The 13,228-nt window shown below is 38.0% G+C and overlaps 2 protein-coding genes across 2 annotated transcripts; both read right to left on the bottom strand.

Moving 5' to 3' along the window:
- Positions 1-60: 60 nt before the first annotated feature.
- LOC149023155 (mitochondrial import inner membrane translocase subunit Tim9) lies at positions 61-2,006 on the bottom strand. The gene is made up of 2 exons (XM_089143706.1): positions 1,784-2,006; positions 61-514 (listed from the first exon to the last, which is right to left on the bottom strand). The coding sequence occupies exons 1-2, from the start codon at positions 1,876-1,878 to the stop codon at positions 328-330; spliced, it is 282 nt and encodes a 93-aa protein (XP_088999832.1). The 5' UTR covers positions 1,879-2,006; the 3' UTR covers positions 61-327.
- Positions 2,007-3,234: 1,228 nt separating this feature from the next.
- On the bottom strand, positions 3,235-4,220 carry LOC149023156 (metallothionein-like protein type 2). The gene is made up of 3 exons (XM_089143707.1): positions 4,081-4,220; positions 3,841-3,924; positions 3,235-3,688 (listed from the first exon to the last, which is right to left on the bottom strand). The coding sequence occupies exons 1-3, from the start codon at positions 4,143-4,145 to the stop codon at positions 3,595-3,597; spliced, it is 243 nt and encodes an 80-aa protein (XP_088999833.1). The 5' UTR covers positions 4,146-4,220; the 3' UTR covers positions 3,235-3,594.
- Between the last annotated feature and the right edge of the window lie 9,008 nt (positions 4,221-13,228).

Below are 13,228 nucleotides of genomic sequence, written 5' to 3' on the forward strand. Positions count from 1 at the left end.
TCATTCATACAAAATATGTGACTAATGTAAAGCCATTTCTACCAAAAAAAAATAATTTATGCAAAGCCACTTTCTCCCAAGCATTTGATTATAAAAAAAATCATCTAACACCAAGTTACTAGCTATTCTATGAGGCATTAGCAACAACTAAGCCCTTAATGCTCAAGGTTTTCAATAAACAGAGCCAAATATCATGTAACTTTCTTAGCTGCAACCTTTTTTGAGGAAGAGGAATGAGGAAAGAGAAACAACATTTTCTCATTCCCCGGAGAAAAGAAAAATCTTCAAAGGTACCCTAGTAACAATGTCACTCTAAAGCTGAAAGCTTTAATCTGGTGTTGCTGCACCTTGGTTGAGCTCTGCAAACCTCATGCCAACTCGCATTGAGTGCTTCAAAAACTTCTCAGCACACCGACGGACACACGTCTCTTCTTGCTTATCTAAGGACTTGCGCCGAAAACTGTCCACACAGTCGGTGAAACATCTCTCCACCAATGAATTATACATCCTTAGACTGCAATTTGGTCATGAAAATGGAAAATGTATAAATGAGAAAGAAAAAACAGAAAAATATCAAAATTCTAATTATTGTAATTCCAATAAATATTTCAAACCCATCAAAGTGACAATAAAAATCATTCATTTAGCCAGCATAGAGATACAACCTTAATTACAATACTTCCCACTTCCAGAAATAAAATGCTTGAGAACATGTATAGATATGATGTCCAGCAGACACAATTATACAAATAATCTGTGCACATAAATTAACCTGAAAGACGTGCTAGTGTTGCTTCACTAAATCTACTAGCATGTGTGCAGTATTTTTTACATCTACTTTAGCGGGACATCAGATGTGATATGTAAAGAGGCTTTGATGGACAGGGCACAAAAGAAATGCTAGAGCTCCTCACTCTAGATCAGCAATTTCAGCCCTTCGTTGGGCAAATGATCAAATTAGTTTTTCAGTGGCCGAACAATTGATTCGTTCCAGAGATTGATAAATATAATAGAGAACTTATCAATTGGAAGCCTGAAGATAAGAGTTCCAATGTGCATGTTTGTGCTCAATCAACAAGCAATAGCACTGGATATTGAAAAATCATATTCTGTTTGATACGATCTGTTTGATACGAGAAAAGAAGGGAAGGGGGAAAGATGAAAGAGGTGGGGGTGTTGGGGTTGATTCAGAATCCAACTCAATAAGGTCTCCAGCTAAACATTGTTCGGAGTTCAGCAAAATACGCGACGCACTGAATGCTGAAAAATCAAATTCCAGTTTCTTCTCACTCAATGAACAATTGTACTGAATGTTAAAAATCATATTCTCCTCCTTACTATAACTCGACACCAGAACTGAGGTCCAACCGAGGATACTGAAAAATCAAATTGCAATTCGATCTCGCTCAATAAGCTCTGCGCTGAATCATCAGCAACAGACAACCCCATTCTATCTACTTTAGTTACTGTGTTCCAACTAACTCTATCTGACTATTATGAGTGTCTCTCCCAAAATTCCAAAAGAATAAAGAAAAACAGGGTGTGGTCCTGCCGCCCTGGTATTCAGGATAGACAGAAGCATGTTAAAACGAAAGAAGGTTGATACAAAGTTTCAGCTCCATAAATCCCCAACCCTACCTTTAATTTCTTCTTAATTAATCATAAGATGTAATAGGAAATCAAAAAATACGAGCACGAGAGTATGTTTTGAACTATTCCAATCTCGTGATTACATAAAATTCAATTATGAAATACAAAGCAACTAATTGGTAAGAAAGCGAACCTGTCACGAATCTGAAGCTGGTCAATCATGGAAGACATTCTCAGCTTATCCTCTTCTGGTAGGGAATCTAGATCTCCGAGCATACTCTTGTCCATCTTCTTCGATTAAGCGACCTAGGGTTTTCGAAGGATCTAACGCACGGCTCAGCTTTAAAACCCTAGAAATCAAGTAATGAGAAAATAACAATACTCTTTTGTTTTCCCTACAAAAATAATAACGGTTCTCTTTTCCCTTTTTTCTGGAAATAAGGGAAAAAGAAGGGGCTAGTTCGTAAATAAGATGGAGAACCTCATATAGTCATATTTAACCAAGGGGTTCCACGTGTCACTGGCAAATCCGAAATTTTAATATATTTTTCAATTTTAGTGGAATTTTGCTTATGATAAATCTATTTGAGATCAATACAAGTCTTCAACTGTACATATATTTTTCACGCCATCTTTTTTGTAAGAATGTCTTACGTGTGTCTTAGACCCGAGCTACCCAGGATACCATTTTTCTAATTTTTTGAAAATTTCCCCTCACCTTTTTAATTTTATCTTTTAAAAAACAAGAAAAATTGTCCTGTTTACATGCGTGTTTTGTTTGGACTTAGACTACTTGGTCGTCCTGATTAAAGAAATTTTTTAGTGAATGATAGATAAACAATTTATTAGGTTTGATGTGAAATATCAGTGCTTGACCCTGACCATGCTATTAATTCATGAGTTCAAATACCTTGGCATCCATCCAACCACCCATTAGATGCCGTGCCCGTCAGTTAAATCCTATTCCAATCGGGTTTGAATTGTCTGTTGCGCTTAAAGCAGCGGCAATCTCGTGGCGTAGGACCTTTGAATGGCACGTGTCCTCAGAAAATTCCAGGCGTTGGTAGCCAATTTAACGTTTAAATGATTCAGCGGCTGGAATTTTTAGGGGACACGAGTCATTCATACGTCCTAGACCACGAGTTAGCCACTGCTTTGAACGTGGCAGACGATTCAAACGCACCTTCGCCTCTCCCTATCCAAATTAAGGATAGAGCTTCAGTATTGTGCAATTAATGCACAACACTGAGCTACTTACGTTGAAGTCGAAATCTCGACCATTCATTCCATATGTTTATTCTATATTTTTTCAGGTATACATTCCTGTAACAAAAAAATAAAATGTAAAATGAGTGGTCGAAATTTTAACCACAACCACTCCCACTCGTGCCATCGTGTCCATGTTAGATACAATCATACAAGTGAGATTTGCCCATTGGATTTGTGGAGGGAGACTGATTGACTGATGAACACTGAAAACAACCGAAACCTAAATCCACCCATGCCGACATCGACTTAAATATTTTCATTGAAAAATTAAAAAGACGGCTTTGTCACGGCATCTGGAAGTTTACCTGCTGGGCTTGAAGGTCATACTCAAACATCACCTATGGTTAATGGTCGGCCAAGAGTAAACCATGCAACTTCCAATTCAAAGGTATAATTAAAAACCAAGAAGAAGAAGAAGAAGAAGAAATATAGAAAGGGGTTAACATCTATCCATTTTGATTAATCAAATGAAATTCATAACCTCTTTCTCAGAGTAGAGTTATAGAGTTACAGTTACAAGAGAAGCAACACCATGAAACCACTGCAACTCCTAAAGACGGTACTTTATTTTTTGTTATGGGGAAGCTTATACCGAAAGGCTTCACTATAAACACACATCAACAACAGAGAAACAACACGCAGGAAACCATCAGAGGGCAGATCACATCACCATATATAATTAATTGTACATCTTATTCATCCATGCATAATCATAAATCAAGGAGCTCGATAAGATCATTTGCAGTTGCAGGGGTCGCAGGTGCAGTTAGATCCGCACTTGCAGCCACCGTTCTCGGCCCCAACTCCCATCTCGGACATCTCGAAGCTCCTGCATGTCCAACCAAATTAAAATTAACGAAATTGAATTGGAACCAGTTGCACTTTCAGTTCCACCATCGGTTACAGCTAGAAACATAAATATACAAAGAATTAGGTCATAACATAAGCATATATATATGGGTAGATACAACAGATACGTACGCTTTCTCGGGAGCGACTCCAACGATGATGGTCTCTGAGCTAGTGCTCTCCCCAGAGAAAGAGAGGTCTGGGTACATCTTGCATCTGCACAAGGATCAAAACCAAAACCAAACCCAAACCCAAATTTATTAGATTAAAAACGGTGAACCCAGAAGCCCTCCCATCCCATCCATGGAAGATATATGGCACACACCACACACAGAAAGAAAGAGAGAGAGAGAGAGAGAGAGGATTTCATACCCTCCACAGCCGCTGCCGCAACCGCAGCTGGAGCCGCAACCGCACTTTCCACTGCAGCAAGACATTGTGTTAGTAGACTTTGGGGGGGCAAAGGAAATTGATGAAGTCTTTCTTCCTGAGTCTGATATGAATGATCTGCTCAGGGTGAGGGGCTCGACTGCAATTTATAGGAAACTCAGGGTCTCTGCAAGCAAGATCCACCATACACTTGTCAGCATCCAAGGCTAACAGCAGAATTAATAATTTGACATGGATAGCTCCTTTCACACACCACCCCACGGGCTCCACCCCAAAAAAAAAAAAAAAAAAAAAAAAAAAAAAAAAAAAAAAAGAAAGAAAAAAAAGAAAAGAAAGAAAGAAAGACAAAGACTAAGACTTGATAGCTCCCAAAAAAGTCTATAAGACGACGAGTTCGCACCACAGCCATCAAGGCATCAACTAATGTTGCACCGGTTATGATGATGATAATAATAATGCCTTGCAATGACAACATAACAATTTATAAGTTGCATGGAAAGCTCGTTATTCTAGACCACATGTCCCGGCTAGAGATCTAATTTGTATGAATCGATCAATGGGGTTCTTATTACTTCTTAATGTGAGGACCTGGGTACTACGTACAGCTCTAGAAGCTAGCTAGAGGGTCCTGTCTTCCTTGTATTAAGCCTATCTTGTGTTTAGTTTTGTTTGACAAAACTTTAGCCTCTATAACTAGAGTTATGAGGAATTGATGTGAATTTGATTAATGTTGTAGTTTGGAACTAGTACTGTTGTCACATTCTTAATTTTCTACTGTGATGTCCATGCTTACGATAAACAACCATTATGGGTAACTTATATTTCTTCGTATTCAATTCTTATATTTTTCTTTTACGCCTTCTCTCAAGCATATTATAGTAATAGGAGGTAATTTAAGAAGAATCACCAATTACGTAAGAGGAGTGTTTCCCATCTAAGATGAAATGAGAGTAATGTAATAACCCTCTGATTGGATTGCCAAAAAATAAACTCCATTGCTAACTCATATTCCTTATATGTAATCCAGTCCAAAGATCATATGCATCACCTAAAAGCTTTTCTCTTCTTTTCAGGGGTTGGTGTACATGACTCTACCCTTTTATAAATCTTTAAAATAAAAATAAAAAAATTCTAAGAGATGCATCCAAGATTTGGGGTCCATTTAATTTGTATTAGCACTACCCAAGTTGCTTGGAAATTTGTACTATTGGATTCACCCAAAAAAATGTACTATTGGTTCAAAAATAAATAAATTTGTACTACACATTTCATTTGATAGTACAATAATTTTGCACATAATTTCCCGTTGACAAAAGATGAAATTGTGGTTGTCCTCTTATCATGGTGTTCCTCTTATCTACTTTTTATATGATTATGCATTACTTAGATAAATTTTAATTATTCATAGAAAATTAAAAAATAAATAAATGGATAAAAAGACCCAATCCATGATGCACTCACCATGCATATATGTTGTCAGAATTTGGAATATGGTTGATGAAGGGGTTTATTCCCAGATGTAGCTTGCCGTGAATGAATTCAACATAAGGTATAAGGATGTATATAGTTAAATATTTTAATTAGTAGATAGATATTGAGTAACTTGGATAAATTAAACGTCAAATTTGATGGTCAATTGAGGCTAATAATCAAATATCTTAATCTGTAATATTTCTCTATAACTATTAACAATTATTATAGTTTCAAAATAATTAAATAATTATTATCATATATTGGTCAAAAGATTAAATGATTAATCTAAGCATCGTGGTAAACAATATGCCCAGACCAGGTTTATAAGAGAGTTGGTTCCACACGTAAACTCTCTTTGCAAACTAAATGAACCACTAACGCTTTTCCACCACATAAAAAAATGAATCACTAAGTCTTCTGTCCCTTTGCAACTTACCCTTTTGCTTTTCATCTCATAGAACGGCAATTCACTCATTTTGTTTTTTCCCCGCTTTTATTGTTGTAGGGACTTTTTTAGAAGTTCCCGGTGGTCAGTTGTTTCACAATCGCAATCCATTATAAAGTGCATGTTGTAGTTTCAATTGTCCCAAGAAATAATGATGTATCTCTGAGTTCTTTGTTGCCACATGTGAATTTTTTTTGGGTTAACGTTTTCTCTTTGTTCCAAGGGAGGAAAACAACTCTGCTGACCCCTTGGGTTGGGTGGTCCTTTAGTGTCATGTCTGATGGTTTGGCATGTTTCCATTCCACTGTTTACGAGTTTGTTCTTTGTGAAAAATGAAAATATTCCCCGAACAATTGTGCCCAACAAGATCTTTTCTTTATATGTATTACAAGATGTTTTACATGAAAATGCATATATGAGATATATTTATGCCGGAAAAACATCATTTGCTATGCACGGTGCACATAGACTTGTATTTTGTTTGCTTATTCAGTTTATTGTTTGACATCTATATGCATTGCTGTGCACAGCATATATAGAATTTTTTTCTTCTTCCATTTATGGGCTCTTTAAAAAATTTCCCACATCCCATATCCTCCCAACCATACAGTAGCAAAGATGGATCTCATCCCAAGCAAGGAAAATTCGTTGGTTCTATTTCATTGCATGAAAGCTGTTTGAGATAAAACCTAATAAAATCTTGGTGTTATAAGTTGAAGCAAACATAGAACTACAAGTATGCATGCAGCGGAGGAGGCCATTACTGGGGATTCCTTTCTCCCACTTTAATGAAAGAAAAATGAACGGTCTTGGCCTTCTCACTGGTCTGGTAAATATTTACTTGTCTCTTTCTCATCCATCAACCAATCGATCGATCGGTTTCCATGAAAAGAAGAAAAAGGAGTTTGCTTTTCAGCTCTGGCCTTGAAAGTCCAAAAGTGTGCTTTTCATGGATCTGTTCTGTTCATGATTTGCTCTTTCACTCTGATCTCAATGACTCAGTGACACCTTGAGAATTGAAAAAGTAATTAGGCAGAAGGAGATGGGGAATAAATAATAGAGAATAATTGAATGGCCCTACGCCCACTGGTTCAGTGATTCCCAGCCTCCCATCACATCGTTGCGCCAGTTTTAAAAAGTATCAATCCATCAATTTCGGCGTTGTGTGGTGGTGAGCCCTAAGAGCATGGTTTAATTCCATCCTTCCATTGTGGAGGGGAGTGAGATACACTTTTTTGCACGGTGCGAAAGTTATAAGATAAATTTGTCTGCTTCGTCCCTTGGAAAAACTAGCAAAATTTGCTGAAATTTTAGCTGATTTTAGCCCCCATTTCAGGATATTTTAGGCCTAAATTTAATATTTAGCCTAATTTGATACCAATAAACGCATTGAGATTGTTAGTTTGGCCTAAAACATCACTTAAATTGGTATTCTGGATCGGCACATACTTGACTGCATACCTAGAACTCTAATCTGTGAGAAATCATGCTTGGTCATCACAAAAAAGGCTATAGTCATCAAGAATTGTTAAGTATGACTCATGCTTCATAATTCGTTGCTGACAAACACAAGGGTATGCTTCACATTCTATTGCTGACGAACACAGGAGTATGCTTCACATTCTATTGCCGACAGACACGGGTCCCGCTCACTTTGAGTTTGGACTTGTGAATAGCAAGATCTTGTAACATAACATCTATAACGAGTTGTTTGAGAGGAATATAATGAAAAACCTAATACTGAACGTAGTAGCCTCACATTAAGGTGAACCAAGGTAAAATTTGTGTCTCTTTTCTTCCTGTTTTTATTCAATTGTGTGCGATTAATCGCTCTAATCCTAATAAAAATGAAGCAAGATCTACCAGTATACATCGAAAATTGAAGGAAAATATAGCAAGTTGCAAAAAGTAGGAGAAAGAAGCTCTGGGAAGCTCTAGAGAAGAGAGAGAAATTTAGGAAAAATGGGTTGATAATTTGTCCTAAATTCAGCGATTTTTTGGTTTATATGGAAATCCTCAAGAATATCGGCGACATTTCGCAAAAAATTGTAGTTGGGAAAATTTTGGCCAGATATGGCCGATTTCTGGACCAATTCAGTTATTGGTTCATATATAAATTCGCCATTCGCCGAAATGACCAAAATTCGGTGATTTGTTTTACCATGCCTTTTTGGTGTCTTTCGGTTTCCATCACTAGCTAGTAGCTACCACCTCTTCCTTCTTCTATTTCTTGCGGAGGAGTCCTTCTCTTCTTTTAGATGAATATTGTTCGTTCTTTTTCTTTCTTTTATCTTGTTTATGATGTATGAGAGGCAGGTCACCATGTGTATGGATTCAAAGTAGATCGTCTACATCCAAGGTTTGAAGAGTTGCGACATGACGCCGTGTCTGTGGTAGTCGACACAATCATCACTACGACGTATCACGACTTTTCTAGTGACATTTGGAGGGGTGTCGGTGAAAAATTGACCCCCAGTTTCAGAGAATATTTGGGTTTTTGCCTGAATTTTATTTTGTAGCCTAATTTGAGGCCAATAAACACACTAAGAGCATTAATTTGACCTAAAACATCACCTAAAGTAATGTTCCTAATCGACACATGCCATGTTATATGCAGGCGAAACTATTGACACTGTACTTTCTAGTAGTATCACTGCTGTCTTTTTTGTAGCCTTAGTTGTTGTTGGAACTATGTGATATAGTTCAGCAACTACCCCTATTGAATTATTTGGGCCCACTCGTTATCAATGGGATCAAAAAGTCTAAAAAACTCATATAAACCAATGTAAACATGCGAAGAGAACACAAGTACACAACTAGTAAAGAGAAGTACTAAAATCTACAATTCATTATACAATTACAAGATACAATGCTACTACAGAAGTACAACAGTGTAGGCAAGTACATAGAGACATCCAAGCATCTCAAATTCTCAATACCAAGTATTGTGCCTAGGTGGATCCAACTCCTCCGAACCTCCTCTTGTCCAACCTATAATGGCAATCATCCTCTCCCCCAACCATTTTATATACTTATCGTATCTTATATGATATTGATAGTTGTGCAGAGAGTCCTTAATTTGCAGCTCTATAGCGGTCATCTTCCACCTCCAAGAGAACTCCCATGTAAGGGATGTGAGAATATGACCAAGGAAGGTCCAGTAGGGGTAGTGATGGTACTACTAGTGTTAGTGACTGTGCAAATAGTGGCCAATCTGCCACAAGCCAAATATGGACTCCGCAATTGACTTTGACCTTGAGAGATCATGCTCATAATAACTATCGTTGTGCGAGTGTCCATAATACGAACCATTGGAGGGGATACCCATACTCATACCATAATGTCCATGAGGAGGAGGGACACCATAAAGACCGATTGGCCCATAATTAGAAGTGAAGCATACAGACTCCTCCAAGCTCATGGACCCTATTGCTCTTGTTAAGTTGTATGTCGGATCCGGAGTTGAAGGATTTATGTAAGAACCGTGGGATTCCTGAGATCTGAGTGAAAATATGGCATCATCATAACTCCTCTGTGCTACTAGTGTTGCTTCCCATGGCCATTCCCCTTCCGATTGTGGCTCGTATCACTACCACAATTTTGCTCACCACCATAATCCTGATCCTAATCCTAGGTGGCATATGTGAAATGAATCTCCCCTGTATATCTCAATGGGAGTTGTTGTGTCTCTAGTAGTGGAACTTGCAAATGCTCTTCAAGTCCTCCACCACCACCATCATCATCATCCCTTTAAGTCGGACTAGGAGTGAGTGTGTGAAATCCCTCAAAACCGAAAAATCCATATTGTAGGTTCGAAAATTCAGAGTGCAAGAAGAAGGCAACTGTGGGCCATCCTAATTGAAACCACTGGATTTGACTTTGAACCAATGGAAGTAGATGGAGATGATGCTAAGTTGGGAACTCTGTCAGATTATGGAAGAAGACCTAACTTGAACGTTGATGGACTTGGTAGATGGATCAAGAGTATAGTAATGACACAAGTAGAAGATCACGAAAAAAACAAGTAAGACCCTTCTATAACTTAGAAAAGGACCCAAGATGAAGCTAGGGCTTTCGGAGCATCAAAAGTACCTTGCGTTGGCAGCCTAGGGCAACCAATCTGTTTTGGGGCAAAAAGGGCAGTTTGGAAAATTAGGTTTTGAAGCCCTATTTAATGTTTGTTCATTCTAAAACGTGTCAATATGTTCTAAAGCCGTCAAAGACTCTCTAGAGAACCACTTCAAGGTGAAGGAAGGTGTGGGAGCTTTCGTCAAGGTTTTCGTTTATCGTTTCACTTTCTAAAAGGTTAGCATTCATTCTCTTCATTCTAGTTCTTTTCTTTCGATTGTTTCTACCTGCTGTAGAAGGTCTATACTTGCTGTTATGACCTATCTCTACTATCCTCTATGTTCTAGAGTGAATCTCCATCCACTCTAGCTCTTCCATGAACTTCATGATAAGATTTCGGAGAAGATCTAGTATAAGATCTATTGGATTTTTATTCTCTTTGATTAGTTTGATCTCCAAACTATGTTAGACCATGATTCATTATGATTCAGACTTTTATCTACTACTCTCTTGACTCTAGAGTGAATCTCCATTCACTCTAGTCTATCCGTGAATCTTGCGATTTGATTTTGGAAGAAACCTAATATATGATTCGTTAGGTTTTCATTCTTTTTGCTATGATTGATCCTTAAACCATGATAGATAATATCCTACCATGATTTCAGAATTTTTTAGTTAATTTCAGAGTTGTTTGGAACCCAAATGAGGAATTTTCTACCGATTTATACATTTTTTATCCGTACACAATAGCCTTGGTCGCTTGCCTTGGCAACCCCGGGCGATCAAACCTCGTACCGACAAACTAGTGGCTGGATTTTGTCCTCTTTTTAACTCTAAACCTTTAAGGTTTGTTTCTAACTTTGAATCATCATGTTATTAGGACTCTTTGACAAGTCTGAACTCATAATTTGACCTATTCTTCAAATGTTTCGAATCGATAACAATGTGAGGACGTCCACTTACATATAACCCCAGTTACATTCCTATTTGTAATAGGACTTGAATGCATATTCTATATTGTTGTTATATGATTTAGACATGATTACTATGACTCTATAATTTTATAATATAGTTTAGTAATGGTGTTATTCATATATGATCTATATGTGACTGTTTTGGATTTGGAATGATTTATGATATGATAATGTGATTGGAATCATATTATAATGCATATGTTAGGTTGTGGTTGTGAATTGGGGAATGTCAGTCGGACGTTTCTATCTTGGGATATCAGTGGAGGTGGTATGGGACACAATCCTAGAATGGCCTTTTGGCACTTTTCATGATCACTAGATGTCATAACTAGGAAGACTAGTTGTGTTTGGTTAGAAACCTCATCATATCATTGCCCTATTGGCGATGTATTGATGCCGAATGACCCGTGGCAACAATATTTGGTTGGTGGGTGCCCAATAATGCGAGAAGCATGAGGGGACACACAACATTGTTGTGGAGGGCATTCATTGGTAGAGTTGCATATAATAGGCTTGGCTCGTGGGCTCCCAAGAATGTTAGAAGCATGAGGAGACACGAGAGCTTTGTGCCCATTATATGTAGATGACCAATAGGGTTAAGGGAAGGCATAGTCCGAGAATAAGGTGTTGACTTTAGATAAGAAATGATACTAAATCAAGAAGACAAGAAGCATGAGGGGAGGTATTTGGACCTAGTATGATGTGATTAAGTAGATGACTTGCATTAGGGTAGGCTTATCCCTAACACACGCCAATACTCATGCCAATGGTGTGGTGAGAGAGTGGTGACCTAAACCCCAGCCATGGTGATAGTCTAAGAAGGATGCCTTGACCTCTTACTCAGGATCTCAAGATCGGTAACCAAATCGTGAGAGGACCAGAGTGACGATACATTCTCAGAGGAGGCTAGTGTTCCATCTTAATGTGTGTCTACCATTAGAGACTAGCATCCGTTAGAGTTAGTTGCATTCTTGCATATTGTCACATATCATATTGCATTATGCTATGTTCTTGAATTGGATTGTAATTTATATTTGTATGTGAACTACTCGCTGAGATCTTTTGATATCACCCTTCGAGGACAATGTTTGCTTTAGACTTTGCTGCAGGTATAGATGACATTGAGATCCAGGAATACGAGACCTCAACGAGTGAATTGTACAGTGTACAAGGTGTTGGCGATCATGGAAATCACGATAAAGAATGTTCCTATCTCAACTACGCATACCAGGATTAACTCTACTCATGAGCCGGTCTACCCCGTACTCGATACAGAGATTTTTGAGTTTAGAAACTACCTTTTACTTAAAGAAACATACTTTTTGTAATACTTAGAACAATTTTGGTCTTTCGTTATTCTTTCAGATGTATACCCTAGAATTGATTATTCTTCCACACACTATTAATCTGATTATTTGACATCACTTCCGCATTCTAATATTTGTTTTGAGATCCTTACTTTTGAGTTTATTCTTTAGTTACATTAATACATTGATTTATTCTTGCTCATGATTGTACAATTGTGTGGAATGGTTTGATGATTGTCTGAGACTTGATCTTCGGGGCTATGGATCACACCTCCGGGTATTCGGATAGGGTATCGGTTGAGGGGATGTGACAGAGTGTGTCATTTGGATAGTCGTCCTGCGTGCTTGGTGCCACCATCTAATTCCCATCAACAATACCAGCTACCTTGGTTCGCATGCATGTGTCCGCCCATCTCGAGAGGCCATAAACTCATCCACATCAAACCCTGCAGCTCAAGCTAGCTTTGGGTCATGCCTCCCTTTAGGCTGGTCCAACACTGACTCACCCCTGTTCAAAATATACTAAATGAAGGGATCCCACTCATCTACACCCACCTCGAAATTATCACAAGGTTGATGTTCTGTCTACTATTTTCAGCCTTTTCCCTGGTATATTGTATCTTTAACCTCATATTATAGTGGAAAAACACCAGATCATTTAGGCGTTGGCTTCCTAACCGATTCCTCCTCTTGGAGTAGATCATATTAAATGTATTCCAATTCCTCTCGCACCCAGAAGCAGAGCAAGTCTGAGAGAGGATCCTGATCACAGTCTCTAAAGGTTGGATGCATTGTTCCCATAAATATACCACCACTCAACTACATTATCACAAATACATTAAGTTAGAACTTTAATACTTAAC

This window comes from Hakea prostrata, chromosome 2, assembly GCF_041222555.1.
Source record: "Hakea prostrata isolate BN-2017 chromosome 2, UWA_Hpros_2, whole genome shotgun sequence".
Lineage (NCBI taxonomy): Eukaryota > Viridiplantae > Streptophyta > Magnoliopsida > Proteales > Proteaceae > Hakea > Hakea prostrata.

Excerpts from the sequence above, each read along its gene's own strand:
- LOC149023156 (XM_089143707.1), bottom strand. The coding sequence starts at position 4,145 with ATGTCTTGCTGCAGTGGAAAGTGCGGTTGCGGCTCCAGCTGCGGTTGC. Across the intron at positions 3,925-4,080 it reads TGCGGCAGCGGCTGTGGAGG|ATGCAAGATGTACCCAGACC; the intron begins GTATGAAATCCT and ends ATCCTTGTGCAG. Across the intron at positions 3,689-3,840 it reads GGAGTCGCTCCCGAGAAAGC|GAGCTTCGAGATGTCCGAGA; the intron begins GTACGTATCTGT and ends TTGGACATGCAG.
- LOC149023155 (XM_089143706.1), bottom strand. The coding sequence starts at position 1,878 with ATGGACAAGAGTATGCTCGGAGATCTAGATTCCCTACCAGAAGAGGAT. Across the intron at positions 515-1,783 it reads CAGCTTCAGATTCGTGACAG|TCTAAGGATGTATAATTCAT; the intron begins GTTCGCTTTCTT and ends ACCAAATTGCAG.